The sequence below is a fragment of the Pristis pectinata genome, chromosome 10 (assembly GCF_009764475.1).
Source record: "Pristis pectinata isolate sPriPec2 chromosome 10, sPriPec2.1.pri, whole genome shotgun sequence".
In the NCBI taxonomy this organism is placed as follows: domain Eukaryota; kingdom Metazoa; phylum Chordata; class Chondrichthyes; order Rhinopristiformes; family Pristidae; genus Pristis; species Pristis pectinata.
The window spans coordinates 65898590-65915521 of record NC_067414.1 but is presented as its reverse complement, the minus strand read 5'-3'; the positions used below and the strand labels follow the sequence as shown (position 1 = coordinate 65915521).

The 16932-nt window shown below is 38.9% G+C and overlaps 1 protein-coding gene across 3 annotated transcripts in view; it reads left to right on the top strand.

Moving 5' to 3' along the window:
- atad2b (ATPase family AAA domain containing 2B) overlaps nucleotides 1-16932 on the top strand; it is a 106631-nt gene that overhangs the window by 23012 nt on the left and 66687 nt on the right. For 2 of the 3 annotated variants that reach the window (XM_052024677.1, XM_052024675.1), the window contains exons 2-4: nucleotides 10180-10346; nucleotides 12046-12095; nucleotides 14021-14174. In XM_052024677.1, the coding sequence (XP_051880637.1) occupies nucleotides 10180-10346; nucleotides 12046-12095; nucleotides 14021-14174 (371 nt within the window). The remainder of the gene's footprint in view (nucleotides 1-10179; nucleotides 10347-12045; nucleotides 12096-14020; nucleotides 14175-16932) is intronic. The other variant, XM_052024676.1, reaches the window with a different exon arrangement.

The window sequence follows — 16932 nt, the reverse complement described above, 5'->3', positions numbered from 1 at the left end:
TATTTTTCCCAAGAAATTAAGAAAAATGTTGTGTTAGCTTTTCTAATTATTTGCTGAGCCTGCTTACTAGCCATTTGTAAATCATGCATTACGATAACCAGATCACTTTGCATCTTCTGGAGTTCTTCCCTTCCACTCAACTCTTGATTTACTGCAATTTTTAGGATGTTATTAGTACTCTCCATAGTGACCAATTCAAAATACCTGTTTAATTTATCTACCATCTCCTTATTTTCTATTGTAATTCTCAGACTCACTTTCTATAGAACCAATGCTCACTTTAACTCTTTTTAAAAGATCTGGAGAAATTCTCACTATCCTGTTTTTACATTTCTGGTGAACGGTGTCTTGTACTCTAAATTTTCCTTATTAATAGTTTAGTTATTCTTTGCTTTTCTTATGTTCTGTTCAATATTCTAATCAGTTACCTATTTTAATGAAATTATATTTTTCTTTAAGTTTGATGCAATCTTTGATGTTTTTTTCAGTGAACCATTCCCTTGGAATTGTTCTTTCTCCTTGGAACTTACCCTGTGTTCACAGAGGATCTCATTAAATGTCTGTCACTGGATCTCAATTCACTGATTGCTTAACCTCATTTGCCACTTCATTTTAACGAGTATTACTTTCTTGCCCTCATTATTGTCTTTGTTTAATTTAAAATATTAGTCTTGGGCCTGTCCTCTTTGTCAAACTAGATGTAAAATTCAATCATATTATGAAAACTGCTACCCCAGGATACCTTCACTACGAGGTCATCTACCCTACTTCTTTGCACAATACCAAATCTACAACAACCTGTTGTTTATTTGGGTCCAGTGTCCTGTTTTAAGAAACTATCCCCAACGTTCTTTGGGAACTTCTCATTTAAGCTACCTTTGCATATCTGATTTTTCCATTCAATATGTGGATAAAAGAACCTCTGATTATCACTGTATATTTTTGACAAGCTCCCATATTCTTTATTTGATGCTCTGTCCTACCATGCAGTTACCATAGCAGCCGTTCAGATGTGCATTCACTGCTGCACCAATATGCACATAAATCTTTGTATTACCTGAGTCATTACCTTTTGAGGTTATGCTTAATTTGATGCCTAACTCCTCGTACTTTACAGAAACTCTTTCTTTGTCCTGCTGGTGCCATTGGTACCTACATGTACCATGGCAACTGAATTTTCTCCCTGTGCCCTGAACCATGGCACTGAGCAGGTCACATGGTCTTTTGGACTCTTGCTGCAGGGAACAATGTCTATCTGCCTCACTATACAGTCCTGCTCCTACCAATACATTTGTGTTTGCTTCCAAATCTCTCCTTCCCTTCACTCCCCCACCCCACACAGTTGAATGGCTTCCTGTACTGCAGTCATGTTGAGTTAGTTTATCTGCCCTGCAGCCCCTACTCTGTGACCAGGCTCAAAAAACTTCAAACCCACTGGCATTTGCAGAGAGACAAGAGATTCTGCAGATGCTGGAATCTCCACCCCTCAATGGGATTCCACCACCCGACACATCTTCCCCTCACCCCCTCCCCCCTCCTTGTTTTCCCTCATTTCTGTGGCCCCCTCACTCTTCCCCTTTCCCCTCATGACGTGTTCCCCACCTCCTTCCCTTTATTCCATGGCCTACTGTCCACTCCTACCAGATTCCTCCTCCTTCATCCCTTTTGCCTCTTCCACCTATCACCTCTCAGCTTTTTGCATCGTTCCCTTTCATTTCACCATCCGGACTCACCTATCACTTGCCAGCGTGTGCTCCTCCCCCTTCTCCTACCTTCTTATTCTAGCTTCTGCCCTCTTCCTTTCCAGTCCTGATGAAGTGTCTCGACCCAAAACATTGACTTTTTATTTCCCTCCATAGATGCTGTCTGACCTGATGAGTTTTCCAGCATTTTCTGTGTGTGGCATTTGCAGAGACTGAGGCTCTGACATTTGTATCCTCTGAGTCCCTGTCTTGTCTCTAAACATTGCACTGTATTTCATGGGGTGTGTCTGCCTCCTGGTACAGTAAAAGAAGGCTTCCCTTTACCCTAACATGCTGCAGTGTCTACAGCTTGTCCTCCAGTTCAATTAGTCTGGGCTGAAGCTTCTTGTGCTATAAATATTTATTGTATACTTGTTTGCCCAGGATCTTGCAGTGGAATGGCACAGTGGTGCAGCTAGTAGAAGCAGTAATCTTTAGTCTTTGTGTTACACAAGAATTCTTGCTAATTTCACCAGTTTTCAAACCTCCCAAGTATCTCGCCAAATGAGTTTGCATGAAGGTATCATATTACATGACTGCCTGGTCTGGAATTAAAACTGAAACAAACTTGAATTAATCGAGTACTTGGCTGTTGAATACACGCCAACCCAGAAAACAAAGTTGCTCCACAACTTCAATGAGGTGGCACGGCCCAGCAAAACCATTACATACTCAGAGAAACTACTAGGTCAAAAGGGTCTTATCATATTAAAAGTGTAAAGACATCAGGTGGAACTAAGATTGCCATGGATGGACAATCATATTTTTTAATATGTATATATGGATAGAATGTGCTTGTATTATTTTTAACAAGAAAGCACCCTAAGTTGTGCAGCAGTGCATTTTATCACAATGGTATTATTGGATGTTTGGAGATTTTTGTTTTAGTGTTTATTTCCTACCAAAAGTTTTTATTTGATTCTTGATGTTTTTATATTTTGTTCTATGGAACCTGTTAGAATTGGGCTTTTTCAAGCCATTTTAATGCCTTGGTAGAGTTGAGACAATTTTAGATATGGTCAAAATAAAAGTAGTTGTAGATATTTTATAGTTATTCCTTATGAGAAGGGATAAAGATGGTTTGGAAATTAAAGCTTTGAATTGAGGAAAAGTGATTTCCTATCATAAGAAAGGATCTGGGAAATGTAGACCTTTTGCAGTATTTACAAAGGAATCTATTACTGCGCTAATTAGGGAGGATATCCTAGAAGGCTCTTCAAATAAGGCTATATGAGTAGTGCTTTGGAATAAAAAGGGGGCAATTGTTTTTGGGGTATTCTACAGGCCTCCTAACAGTCGGATAGAGGAGTAGATAATATAGACAAGTTGCAGAGAGATGTCAGAATAGTAGGGTTGTTGTAGTAGGGGACTTCAACTTTCCTAATGTTAACTGGGATTGCTTCAGTACGAAAGGCAAAAGAGCAATGGAATTTTTAGTCTTTTCAGGGGAGTTTTTGAGCCAGTATGTAGATGTTCTTAATTGAGCAGGGAAAGTACTGGACCTAATCATAGGCAATGTAGCTGGAAAAGTGGTTGAGATGTCAGTGGGAATGCATTTTAGTGATAGTGCCATAACTCTTAAGTTTCAAGGTAGTTATGGAAAGGGACAAGGTTGGCCTAGAAACCAACATTAGTTGACTATTTTCAATATCTGAAGTCAGCACCTGGGAATAGTAGACTGGGAGCAGATACATGCAGGTAGAACTCTCAAATATGGTACCTTTTTAAAGAAGGGCACCAAGGATATGCCATGTAATTACAGGCCTCTGAGTCTAACATTTGTGATGGAAAAGTTATTGGAAAAAATTTGAGGGCAGGAGTAATTTATACTTGGAAAGACTGGGAATAAAGCAGGGTTCCTTGAATTTGCTGTCTGTACCTTCACAGGAACGTGTTGGTCCTGAACTATCATTATTTCACTTTTGAATTACTTCCATGTTTGAATTTTTTGAAGAAATAACAAAATGCATTTGAGCAGTGCATTTGATGTAGTGTACATGGACATCATAAAGGCTGTGACAAGGTCCTACTTTGGAAACTAGTCCAAAAGGTTGCTGCTGATGGGATCAAAGGCAGTTGGTGAATCAGATCCAAAAATGGCTTGGTAATTGGAAGCAGACAGTGATTGTGGAAGGTTGTTTTTAGAAGACTTTGACTTGGTTTTCGACAATACTTGGTTCAGGGACTTTTATTGTTATGTATATTAACAATTTGGATATGAATATACACGGTGTGATTAGGAAGTATTAATGACATGAAAATTGGTGGTATGGTTGACAACAAGGAAGATGGTCTTTGGGTAAGGAATAATATTGGTCAGTAAATGAAAATCAAAATCCGTCAGAATCTGAATCAAAAACAGAAAATGCTGGAAAAGCTCAGTCCAGAGAGCATCTGTGGAAAGAGAAACAGTTAACATTTTAAGTTTGTGACCCTTCATCAGAACTGGAAAATGGAGAAAACAAGTTAGTTTTAGGTAGCAGAGGTGGGGGAGGGATGAGTAGAACAAAGGAGAAATCTCTGATATTGTGAGATCACAATAGTTATAGAGTTGGACAGCATAGAAATGGGTCCTTTGGCCCACCGTGTCTATGCTGACCATCATACCTATCCATACTAATCCCATTTGCCTGGATTAATTCCATTTCCCTCTGTACCTTGCTGATTCCAGTACCTTTTAAGATGTTTCTTAGATGTTGTTTTTGTTCCTGCCTCCACCACCTCTTCTGGCTGCTCATTCCAGATGCCAACTACTCTTTGTGTGGAAAAAGTTACCCCTCAAGTCACTTTAAACCTCTTCCTTTTATTTTAAACCTATGCCCCTCTGGTTTTAGATACCCCTACCTTGTGAAATGGACTCTGGCTATCTACCCTCTCATAATTTTATATACCTCTATCATGTCACCCTTCAGCCTCCTTTTCTTAAGGGAATGTGGCTTGCTAATGGTAAGGCTGAGGGACATGCACAGCGGGCCAGACTGAACAAAAAAAGCATTAAAAAAAATGAGCCAAAACGATGACAGGTAGAAATGGCTAGTTCTGATATCGATAGAGAGTTGCTTAAAGTTAGAGAATTTGATATCGAGTCCTGAAGGCTGCAACATGTCTGATGGAAAACGAGATGTTGTTCTTGAAACTTGCATGGGCCTAGCTGTAAAAATAAAGATGCCACAGAAAGAAAGGTCAGAGTTGGAGTAAGGTAGTGAATTAAAGTGACAGGCAACTGGAAGCTCAAGGTCACTCCTGTAGACTGAATGCAGGTGTTTTTGCAAATGGATTGTCCAGTCTGTGTTTGGTTTCTCCCAAGTAGAGGAGACCACCTCGTGAACACAATGCACTGTACTAGATTGGAAGAAGTTCAAATGAGTCACTGCTTTGCTTGGAAAGATTGGGTATCTGGATATTGGAAAGGGAAGAAGTGAGCGGACACTTGTTGTACCTCCTACGGTCGCATGGGAAAGTGCCATGAAATGGGGTGTAGTAGACCGGGATGGAAGAGCAGACAAACAAGTTTTGAGGGGAGTGATCCTTTCAAAATGCTGAGGGTTGAGGGGAATGTGTGTAGTGGCGGAATCTTGTTTAGGTTGGTGGAAATTGTGAAGGATGATGCATTGAATGTAGAGGCTGGTGGAGTGGATGGAAAGGACCAAGGGAACCCTGTTCTTGCTCTGTCCAGGATGAGGGGCAATAAGAGCAGAGGTGTGGGGAATGGTTGAGATGCGCTCAAATGCTCTGTCAACTGTGGTGGTATGGAAGCCACAGTTCAGGAAGAAAGAAGACATTTCAGAGACACCTGTATGTAATGTCTCACCATTGAAACAAATGCAACGGAGATGGAGGAACTAGGGAAATGGAATGGAGTTCTTGCAGAAGGCAGGGTGGGAGGAAGTATAATCAAGATAGCTCTGGGGCTTTGTGAACTTGTGGATGTTGTGGGTGATATTGATCAGTTGGCAAGATGGGCAGAGCCAAGGCTGGTGGAATATGATCCTGATAAATGCAAGATGATGGAGGATATAGAATATAAGAGCAAGGTGTTATTGTACAACTTGGTCTGCCCCAACTAAAATACAGGTTGCACACTATAGAAAGGCAATGATTGTACTGGAGGTGGTGCACAGGAGATTCACAAAGATGTTGCCTGGGATGTGCTTTATAGTTATGAGGAGAGACAGGATAAGCTGGGTTTGTTTTCCTTGGAGTGGAGGAGTCTGGTGCTGGGACCTGATAGAGATATACAAAATTATGAGGAGGATTAGATAGTGTAGATGGTAGGAAACTTTTCTTAATAGCAGAAGTGTCTAAAATTCAAGGGCATACGTAGTTTAGGATAATGAATAAGCGGTTGAGAGGATATCTGAGGAATAGTTTCTTTAACCCAAAGGGTGATTGGAATCTGGAATGTGCTGCCTGAGGGAGTGGTGGGGGCAGGTACTCTCGCAACCTTTAATGAGTACCTAAACAAGCACTTGAATTGCATTGGATACTACAGACTAAGTGCTAGTAAATGGGATTAGTATTGATGGGTACTTCGGGGTCGACATTTACTTGAAGGCCTGGTTCCGTGCAGTATCATTTTATAATATGATTTTACAGACATTATTGGTCTTTTGAATTTTTATTTTCAGTAAAATATAAATCTTATGTACAGTAATGCTCCGTTGTTCTGGCACACTTGGGACTTTGGTGCCACACTGACAGATTTTCTGGATTATTGCATGTTATTTAGAACCATAGAACAATACAGCACAATACAGGCCCTTCGGCCCACCATGTTGTGCCGACCTTCAAACCACCCCTAAGACTATCTAACCCCTTCCTCCCACATATCCCTCTATCATAAATTCCTCCATATGCTTATCTAACAATCTTTTGAACTTGACCAATGTATCAGCCTCCACCACCACCCCAGGCAGCGCATTCCATGCACCAACCACTCTCTGGGTGAAAAACCTCCCTCTGACATCTCCCTTGAACTTCCCACCCATTACCTTAAAGCCATGTCCTCTGGTATTGAGCATTGGTGCCCTGGGAAAGAGGCGCTGGCTGTCCACTTTATCTATTCCTCTTAATATTTTGTATACCTCTATCATGTCTCCCCTCATCCTCCTCTCCAATGAGTAAAGCCCTAGCTCCTTTAGTCTCTCCTCATAATCCATACTCTCTAATCCAGGCAGCATCCTGGTAAATCTCCTCTGCACCTTCTCTAACGCCTCCACATCCTTCCTATAATGAGGCGACCAGAACTGGACACAGTACTCTAAGTGTGGTCTAAACAGAGTTTTGTAAAGCTGCATCATTCTTCGAGCCACTTTGTGACTCTTAAAGTCGATCCCACGACTTATGAAGGCTAACATCCCATAAGCTTTCTTAACTACCCTATCCACCTGTGAGGCAACTTTCAGTGATCTGTGGATATGAACCCCCAGATCCCTCTGCTCCTCCACACTGCCTAGAATTCTGCCATTTACCTTGTACTCCGCCTTGGAGTTTGTCTTTCCAAAGTGTACCACCTCACACTTCTCTGGATTAAACTCCATCTGCCACTTCTCAGCCCAGCTCTGCATCCTATCAATATCCCTCTGTAAGCTTCGACAGCCCTCCACACTATCCACGACTCCACTGATCTTTGTGTCATCTGCAAACTAGCTAACCCACCCTTCCACCCCCTCATCTAAGTCATTAATAAATATCACAAAAAGTAGAGGTCCCAGAACCCTGTGGGACACCACTATTCACAGCCCTCCAATCTGAATGCACTCCCTCCACTACAACCCTCTGCTTTCTATAGGCAAGCCAATTCTGAATCTTGAATTTCTATGAATATTGCATTGCACTTCTAATTCATTTTTAAAAATTTATTGAATGATAGTATAATGAATTCTCCAGTGAACCCATTGAATTTCAAGAGGACTGGGGCCCCGGTGTGTCAAAGGGAACATGGGAATGGGGGTCCGGTGCGTCAGAGGGAGTGCAGGAGCTGGGGCCCCCATGTGTCAGGGAGCGCAGGCGCCAGGGCTTCTGTGTTAAGAGGGTGTGCAGAAATCAGCACCTGGTGAGCTAGATGCCAAACCACTGGAATTTCTGAACAATGCAATAGTGCATTATCGGAGTTTCACTGGTTAACTCCTGAAATGGGCATGGCCCTGATATTTGTACACTCATTTGCTCCTGACTGGTGCCTTTTGTTGCGAGGGTTATTGGATGTTGTGATATGTTTTTCAAATTCTGGCCAACAAAATGGCAGGAAAAGCAAACTCCAACTAATGTAAACACATCAAACAACATCTTTCTTAATTCAAAGCAATTGCTGAAACTAACTTTAAGATTTGACATTTTGATTGTGGGTGGAAATTTCTCTGTCTCCCATAAGTCAATTCTTGGATTCTCTCTCTTCTGGGAGACTCCTGATTTTCATAAACATTCCCTTTGTCTGTGTTGTAGCAATTGCATTATTCCTTAAGGTAAGCCTTGTGACTTTGATTAGAATTGTGGCTGTGAACAAAGCAAGAATGAATACAATAAATCTATGCTATGGGTTGTAGAAAAACATTTGGCATTTGGTCTTCTCTCATGACCAAGCAGATCATATAATTATAATTGCACAGGAGGAGGGCATTTGGCTTTTTGAATCTATGCCAGCTCTTTACAGTGTGATATCGTCTGTACCATTTCCCAGCTCTTTCCCCATGGCCATGCAAATTTGTTTCCCTGAAGGTCTGTCCTGCTCATTTTGAAAGCCCTGATTGACTCTGTTTTTACCACCCTTTTAAAAGCAGTGAGTTCCAATTCTTAACCCCTCTGCACCTTAAAAAAGTACTCCATGATACACATGGTAAACAATTTGTGGAGGTAGAGCCAGCAATAACAACTGTAGATGTGAAGATAGACTGTGCAGCAAAAGGATGTGGGTACTAGTTTGCCTGCGAGTCTTCCTTCTGTTTAAATAAGTCATTTTGTAAGAAAGAGAGGCGTAATGTTTAAAAACTGTCTCCAGTATATCCGACCAGTTGCATGAAGTAGTGTAATGTCTGAAGACTTTTAGTCAGTTTTTGTTCAAAAAAACATTAAAACAATATCAGGTTGTCATTTAAAGCTAAAAATACACAAAGATGGCTTAGGAAAGAGCAGATATAAGAGCCACGTTTTTCTCTACACCACACCCATTTTTGAGGCCATTATTTAAGAGTACTATTTAGGAATATTTGACCCCCGATATTGTTCTAGAATTCTCTGTCTGTTCCAAATCAGGGGCTTCATTTTTCAGCAAGTTAAGATATTACACTTGGAATAAATGGAAAGACCATTTGGCTGAACAGGCCTGTATTTAATGAACTCAAGCCCATTTTTCTGTTTGCTCACCATCTTCCTCAAATCTGTCCCAAATCCTGGTTTGCTCCTCCAGTATATTATTTAGTTAAGTGGATTTAATTGATGACATTATTTTTGGATATTTTAATTAACCTTTGGTGTGCCACAGCTTTGCCTGATTTCTTTAATGTTTAACATTTCAAATTTCTATTTTATGACGCCATTGGTGTCTGAAGGGTTTGAGTTGGCTATTTCTTCCAAGTTAAAAGTGCTATAAAGATAAAAGTTGATTATGCTCTATCAATGTTATCTCTGAATAATTTGGACGTTCCTGATTTTGTAACTTAAATCCCTTGGACCTGGTTGTTTCTGTATTGTCCACTGTTGTTTGAAAATAATGAAATAATTCTTAAACAAAAGTAAAAGCTGAAAATGTTACACATAATCAGTAGTTAATGAACCTTTCTGGAGAGGGGAAGAGTTAACCTTTCAATTGGATGACCTTTCATCAGAACTCTTAATCAGAGAAGTTTATACCTCAAAGGTTTTGAGTAAATAAATGGAGTGAAAGGGAGAGGAGTCAAAAAAAATTAAAGGGGAATTAATACATGAGCAGTGAAGGTCCAATTTCTGTATTGTGATCAACACAGTTATCTGGAATGTAATCAGCTACTGTAATATTGTATCTATTATTTGATTTCTACTAATTTGCTTTTCTTTTAAAATATTTTGTTATGTACTTGATCATTTAAATTACCTATTGTTATAGTTAACTAATCATTTTACTTGATATTCTAATCAACACTGATTTCACATCTTGGTTTTTTGCTCATATATAATTTTATCTTCACAGCAAATTATTTTATGCCTTCAGTTGACAATGCTGGACAATAAGATTGGAAAGGAAATTTTAACCAAAAAAGAGGCAGGATTATTGCTGAGTTAAGATTTGTGAAGATGTTAATTTAAAGTACTAATAGCATTCTTATTCTGCGCTGTTTGATTTGAATATGTTGGCTGGGAGAGGGAAAATGTTTGTTCAGTAGTTTTCTTAAGATTTATTTTTAAATGTGTGGCCACCCTTTTTATGCAAAGTAAAATATATATAATATATATTTTATTACAGCAGGATCCTGGTAATGATGAAGCTAGTTTGAGTGATTGTCAGGCAGAACCGCCGGCAAAACTTAGGCGAAGGAATGCAGATCCAGTTTCTAGTGATATTTCAACTGAACGTAGTCCTCATAACAGTGGACCTGCAGAAGAATGGTGCGGCTCAACAAGGCAATCCAGGTGAGCTGAATTAGCAGCACTTTGTGTGTGAAAGCATTGGGTGACAAAGCTAATATTGATACATTATTCTCTGCAATATATTTATTGCCATTCGATAACTTTGTAGATTTGCTTGGAAAGCTCCCTTTAACTTGGAATTTACAAGTTTGGGTTGGGAAGTAACTGTTTGGGCTATTGTGTGTGTTTGGTCCATTGGTGTTAATCCCTATCCATGACCCAGTGTGGATGAAGTACCGTACTTTTCACCTCCTTTAAGTTATCTTATTCCTTCTTCCATTTAGTTGTGATAAACACCTTATGTTTTGGAAGAAAAGCTCTCTGCACTTCTTTTCTGTAAAGCTTTTTCCTGATCCATCAACCAGTTGAAAGAACATTTCATTGTTTTGCAAAAAAGCTTTCATGATATTGAGTACTGAATTAAGAACAGAATGCCTGATCCAACCCACTGCCTTTTTTCCACTGTAAATATCCCTGGCATCTTTTGCCAACTGTTTTCTTGAAATGCACGTACCATCATCACAGTGAATCAACATTTCATGTTTCTATTACCTCTTGTATTTTTTTAATGCATTGCACAATAACTGTATGTAATACTTCAAATTTAATGGAAACATCCAAACCGGAGTTTACATTTTACTTCACAAATATTTTTGATTTAAGTTACCAGTAATATTAATAAATGACTACTTTCTCCAATACATTCTGCATGCACTTTCTTTTACAAACCTGAATCAGCCACTCCACTAACTTCCTTGCCTGATTTCAGTTAAAAATAAACACAGCTGTGTACGCCTTGTCAGCACTTTGTCCCTCCTGTTATAACTATAGCAACCGCGACTGAGTCTTCTGTGACGTTGGTATGGCAAACAAATTGTACTTCCACTGTATGGCTGATATGACATCTTTTCAAAAAAAAAGGACACTCCTACAAGGGCTCATAGAGCCTGATTGTGATTTCTTCTGTGATTTTTATCTGTACATTACCAGTTACTGTTTACTAGTGTAGACTTTCATGGATAACCACTGGGCTCAGGTGGTATCACGTGCTTCACTGATTTGGAAGGATTTGGATTCAAATTCCACTCCAGAGACTAATACTCCTGTACAGCACTGGGAGAATGCTACATTTGTTTTGGAGATGCAGCCTTTTTGCTGTTAAACCAAGTTCTTTCCCACTCATTCAGGTGGATGTAAAAGATTGCAAGGCTACATTTTGAAGAGGAGCAAGGGAGTTATCTCCACCCTCAGTCAAAGTACTAAAACAGATGATCTAGTCATGATTGTATGTTTGTGGCTGTCTGCAACATGATTATTGTGTTTTTCCCATTACAACAGTGATTTCACTTAAGACATGTATATGCTCTTTTGGGTTACCCTGAGATTATAAAATGCACTATACAAAAGCAAGTTGTTTTTATTACAGCAGCGCTACTTTAAATAGCCAATTATTGGAAAAATGTGCTTAAGCTTAATGTAAGAACTGGTAGAAAGCATATGGAAAAAGAAATACCAGAAGTATAATTGCCTCTATTAGCCTACAACTATTTGATTTTTGAATGAGCACAACAATAATAATACTTCAAGGTAGTAGATATGCAGTAACTTACTCTTTTTTTCAATATCATGCTGATGTCAAATTTAGTTGAAATCATCATTTCATACCATAGTAATGGTTTTTGTTTTGACTTTTTTCTCCCAGGTTAACTACTCGTGCAGGTACTTCAATGCAAAATGGGCATAGTAGTTTGGGTAAGTTTGCTTAACACAAAGAAATTCAATGAAATATTTATAAGAGCCCAAGTTTTTAGTTTAAGTTGCACCCGTTGCAGAGGAAGAACAGGTGGCCAACAAAGATTAATTTCCCACAATGTTCAAAAGTACCTCCATTTGAGACATAGTGCTGGTAAAAGTACAATATTTGTAGACTGGACGGTCCTGCCCAATGCATGACCGGCTGAATAGTACTTCTGGTTTACCTGGTAATGCCACAAGTTAGAAATTATATTGAAAAGCGAAAATCTGCAGATGCTGGAAATTGAAACAAAAATAGAAGATATTCAAAATGTGAAGCAGGTCAGGCAGCATCTGTTGGGACACAGAGGGACAGGTTAATGAACTGATGAAATTGTGCTTGGTAGTTGAGTAATTTTTTTCCTTCTTATTCTACCTTTCCAGCTGTTGGTATTCAACTCTCAAATTATGAACATACAGACTTAGAACAGGAACAAGCCATTTGACCCTTGTATCTGCACCTCTGTCTTAAAAATATTCAGTACTCTGCTTCCACTGCCCTTTGGGGAAGAGACCAACAATTGTTGCGGGGTGGGGGGGGGGGATGTGGGAAGGTGGGCGAAATACCTTATCCATGTCTAAAATGCGCAATGCCTTCATTTTAAGCTGTGATCTTTAGTTTTTAACTCTCTCACCAGGAAACATTCTATGCACTGTGAACCGGTCCAGACCCCTCAGGACCTTAAATGTTTTAATCAAGTCTCCTTTCACTCTTCTAAATTCCAGCAGATGCAAGCTTAGCCTGTCCAACCTTTCTTCATAAGACAACCAATCCATTCTAGGTTTTCGGCAGGTAGATCTTCTCTGAACAGGTTGCCCCTCCTTAAATGAGAGACAACTACTGTACAGTAGTGGAAAAGTGAGAATCTTTTTCACCAAAGCACTACAATCCTCAAGGCAGATAACGTGGTTTTTATTAGTGACAGGTGGGGGTGTTAATCAGGTCAGTGAAGACCAACACCATAGAGTAATAGAGAGATACAACATGGAAGCAGGACCTTTTGCACATTAAGTCCACATCCACTGTTGAGGAAATCATTTTTGTACAACCCATCTTGTCCTCCTTACATTTCCATCAACACCCCCATCATTCTGCCACTCATCTATGCAGTAGGGGCAATTTAAATTGTCCAATTAACCTAACAACTTGCATAATTTTGGGATGTGGGAGGAAACCAGAGCTGCCAAAGGAAACCCACACAGTCACAGGTAGAATGTGCAAACTCCATGCAGATGGCACTGGAAATCAGGATTGAAGGACTGGTTCCACTAGGTTTTGCTTTTCGATTATTAGAAGATCTATTTGCATGAAAGTTTTGTATGGATATTTCCTTTTGGATTCCATATTTCATATAAAATTATAAGAAATAAGATCCAGGTTACTTGAATTTCTTTAAAGCAGAAAGGAATAGTTACTTCCTGCTGTTGAGATAACCTGGTGTGGTTGTTCACATGATGTGGAAGATCAAACAACTGCTGGTCTATAAAAATTTGCAACAATAGTTGCCCTTTACATTTATTTAGATTTGAGCAGCGTTCTTGAAGGTGACCCAACTGAATAAAACAATGCTGCAGATTGCAATCTGCCCATGCACTCTTATCACAAAACATCTGTGTATATGAGGCCCCCTATCTCTGGAATTTTCTTTTGAAATGTCTGTCCTCTTATTCTAGCTTTTGATCATTTTTGAATCTTAATTCCATTATCAGAAGGATCTGTGACTTAAGATAGAAGAACTTTAAATCCATAGTTGTTTGACTAGGTGAAACTGAAACAAGCCAATTTTGAATAGTAAAATTTGTTCTGGAACTGCGTACCTCTTTTAAAAATATATAAATCAAAATGATAAAATTGTTGATACATCTATCGTTATCCTTAAAAGTTCTCAGAAATCCTGGAAGTCGACGTGAATCCCAAGAGGATGGGAACCATTCTCATATGAATGGTGATTCAGAAGTTAGAAGAAGTGGTCGTGCGAGGAGAAACAAATTTGAAACCCTCAACCAAAGCCTTCTGTTTGATCAATTGGTAAACAGGTAAATAAATTTTGGTGTTTCATATGTAAGCCAAGGGCAGGAATTGTAGGGCAAATCACTTCAACTACTTCCTGCTGTGCCTTGCCTTATTCATATTAGTGTCGGAAGAGAATTTGAATTCCTTTTGAAATATCCTGTAAAAATAAGTAAGATTGTGTTAAAACTTCAAGTCCTGCTGAGTCCCTAAATCTATTCTGATTGCTGATTTTGTCACTAATGTTTATACCAAATATAAATTGCAGGTTTTATACAGATGATCCCTATAAGTAATTCCATCACAGTTGTTACAGAAAGCTTTACTTTCTGTGTCCTTTTGGCCATTGTAAATATTGATTGGAATCTTCTGTAGAAGTGTCAGTCTGCTATTTGGAGTGGCAATAATGCTTTTACCCTGCATTTTAGATCAAGTAATTTGCTTTATTACATTGGGTATTGGTATTTTCACTTCATTTTGTCCATGTTCCAACTCTCATCATGTGCTGTTTATCCTTTGCTAGCAAACTTACATTGGCTTGCAGTTTAATAGCATCTTGATTTTAAAGTTCTTGCCCTTGTTTTCAGATTATTCCATGTTTCATGGCCCCCTGTCTCTAGAATTTTCTTTTGAGATGTCTGTCCTCTTATTCTAGCTTTTGATCATTTTTGAATCTTAATTCTATTATCAGAAGGATCTGTGGCTTCAGGTAGAAGATAGAAGTCAAGTTTAAATCCATGGTTGTTTGACTGAGGTGAAACTTAACCAAGCTAATTTTGGATAGTAACATTTGTTCTGGATCTGTGTACCTCTATTACCCCTGTTGTCAAGTTTTAAATTGTATACTAAGTTCTTGTATTCATCTGCTGTTAATATCAAGTTTGTGTATTAGATTCCCTTTCTTGGTTAAATCTTTACTTCAATTTTCTTCTCGCATACAGGTTACCTCTAAAATATCGAATCATTCATTGTCTAGCACAAAGTTGTTTGAATATAAGAGCAGGGATGTCTTGCTGCAGCTAAGCAAGGCCTTGGTGAGACCCCATTTGGAGCTGTTGTGCAGTTTTTAATCTCCTGTTGGAGGGAGTGCAACAGATATTAACGAGACAGATTCCTGGGATGGCAGGACTGATGTATGAAGAGTGATTGGGTAGATTAGGCCTATATTCTCTAGAGTACAGAAGAATAAGAGGCGATGTCATAGAAACTTATAAAATCCTGTTGGGACCAGCTGTGAAAAGATCTTTCCAATGACCAGGGATCACATTCTCAATATATGAGGTCTGCATTTGGAACCAAGATCAGGAGAAATGTTTTCACCCAGGAGGTGGTGGAAGCCAAATCATATATATTAAAGAAGGGAGTATACGTACTTCTCATATTAAAGAGATAAAGGATATGGTGAGAAGGTGGGAACAGGGTAGTGGATGATCAGCCATTATTGTGTCAATGGTGGAGCAGGCCCGGAGGGATGAATGACCTACTCCTGTTCTATTTTTCTGTGTTTTCCTATTGAGATAATGGCTGAAGCTACATCCAGGGGAGCAAAAAGATTGAGTGAATATGCTTGTTTGCAGAGTGGGTCAGGAGTATTTTTAAGTGTAGAATGAAATGATTAAATTATAGTCTGGTCAAGTGAGAAGGAGAAGTATTATGGTTTGTTACCATTGCACTAAAGTGGATTTTGAAATCTACTTGGAGTGGCTGGAAATTGAGGTGGAGACTGGTCTAATCAATAGGACAAAATGTTGCTGATTGGATTTGTAAGAATTTTGATCTGTGGTAAAAACCTATCACAACTTGTGGTTGTCTATGCTGTTGCTGTTAACCAGCTAAGTGGGGAAAGTATCAGTGTGCACTTAGGCATGTGGAGTGAGAAATCTCAGAAGACTGTTGAACTTCCCCGTAGGGGTTCTGGTTGTGAGAATAACATCTCAAAGAAACAGACTGTTTCAGTGATAGCTGGTGGATTAATATTTATCCATTATCACTTTCATTATCGTTAAATGCTTTGCAACTTCTTTTCCAACCAATGATTTTCACTACATTATGTTGGCTCTTTTAGCAATTAATATTCTGGACATCTGGTGTCAAAGCTTTGTCAGAGTCCGTTTTAGTTGGTACTGATGCATGTTACATTGAAAACTCCCGTGTCAATAATCTGAATACTTATTCTTGTGATACAAGCCTCCCTGAGAAGATGATTCATTGCCTTAAACCATTACTTGGTTGCATATTTTATACAACTGAGTTTTTGGCTCATTCACTTTATGGGGCTTTAAAACTCAGCATTGTACTGAGAGACTGAAGTCAAATGGTCTTGGTGGCTTGTTTGCTACTGTGAAGTACATTGGTGAAGCAGTTTCTATTGGTAATGATGCCAGCCAAGACTTAATTGAATTCGCTTTCATGAATTACCCTGATTCAATTTAACCTCCTGACATTTGAGTACAAAAATTGAATGCTTCTAGGAATGAAATGCAGAGATTTTTATACAGTGCAATTTGTAACATGTTTAGAGATGTTTGGGTTCTTGTACCTACTGCCTATTTATCTTGTTTTCTTAAAGAATTATAAATGGTGTGATGTCAACTATGAATGTTGTTAACTGCAGAATCCAAATCTCAACCAATATCTACTTTCATGCAAGAAGCTTTGGCACATTGAACTCTCTGGGTTTGTTTTTCTGGTATTGTCTGGCCAAATCCTAGGCTGGTTGTGATCATTTTATTGAGTGCATAATGAAAACACATTTCAAAATCATAAATTATTGTGTAATTTTAT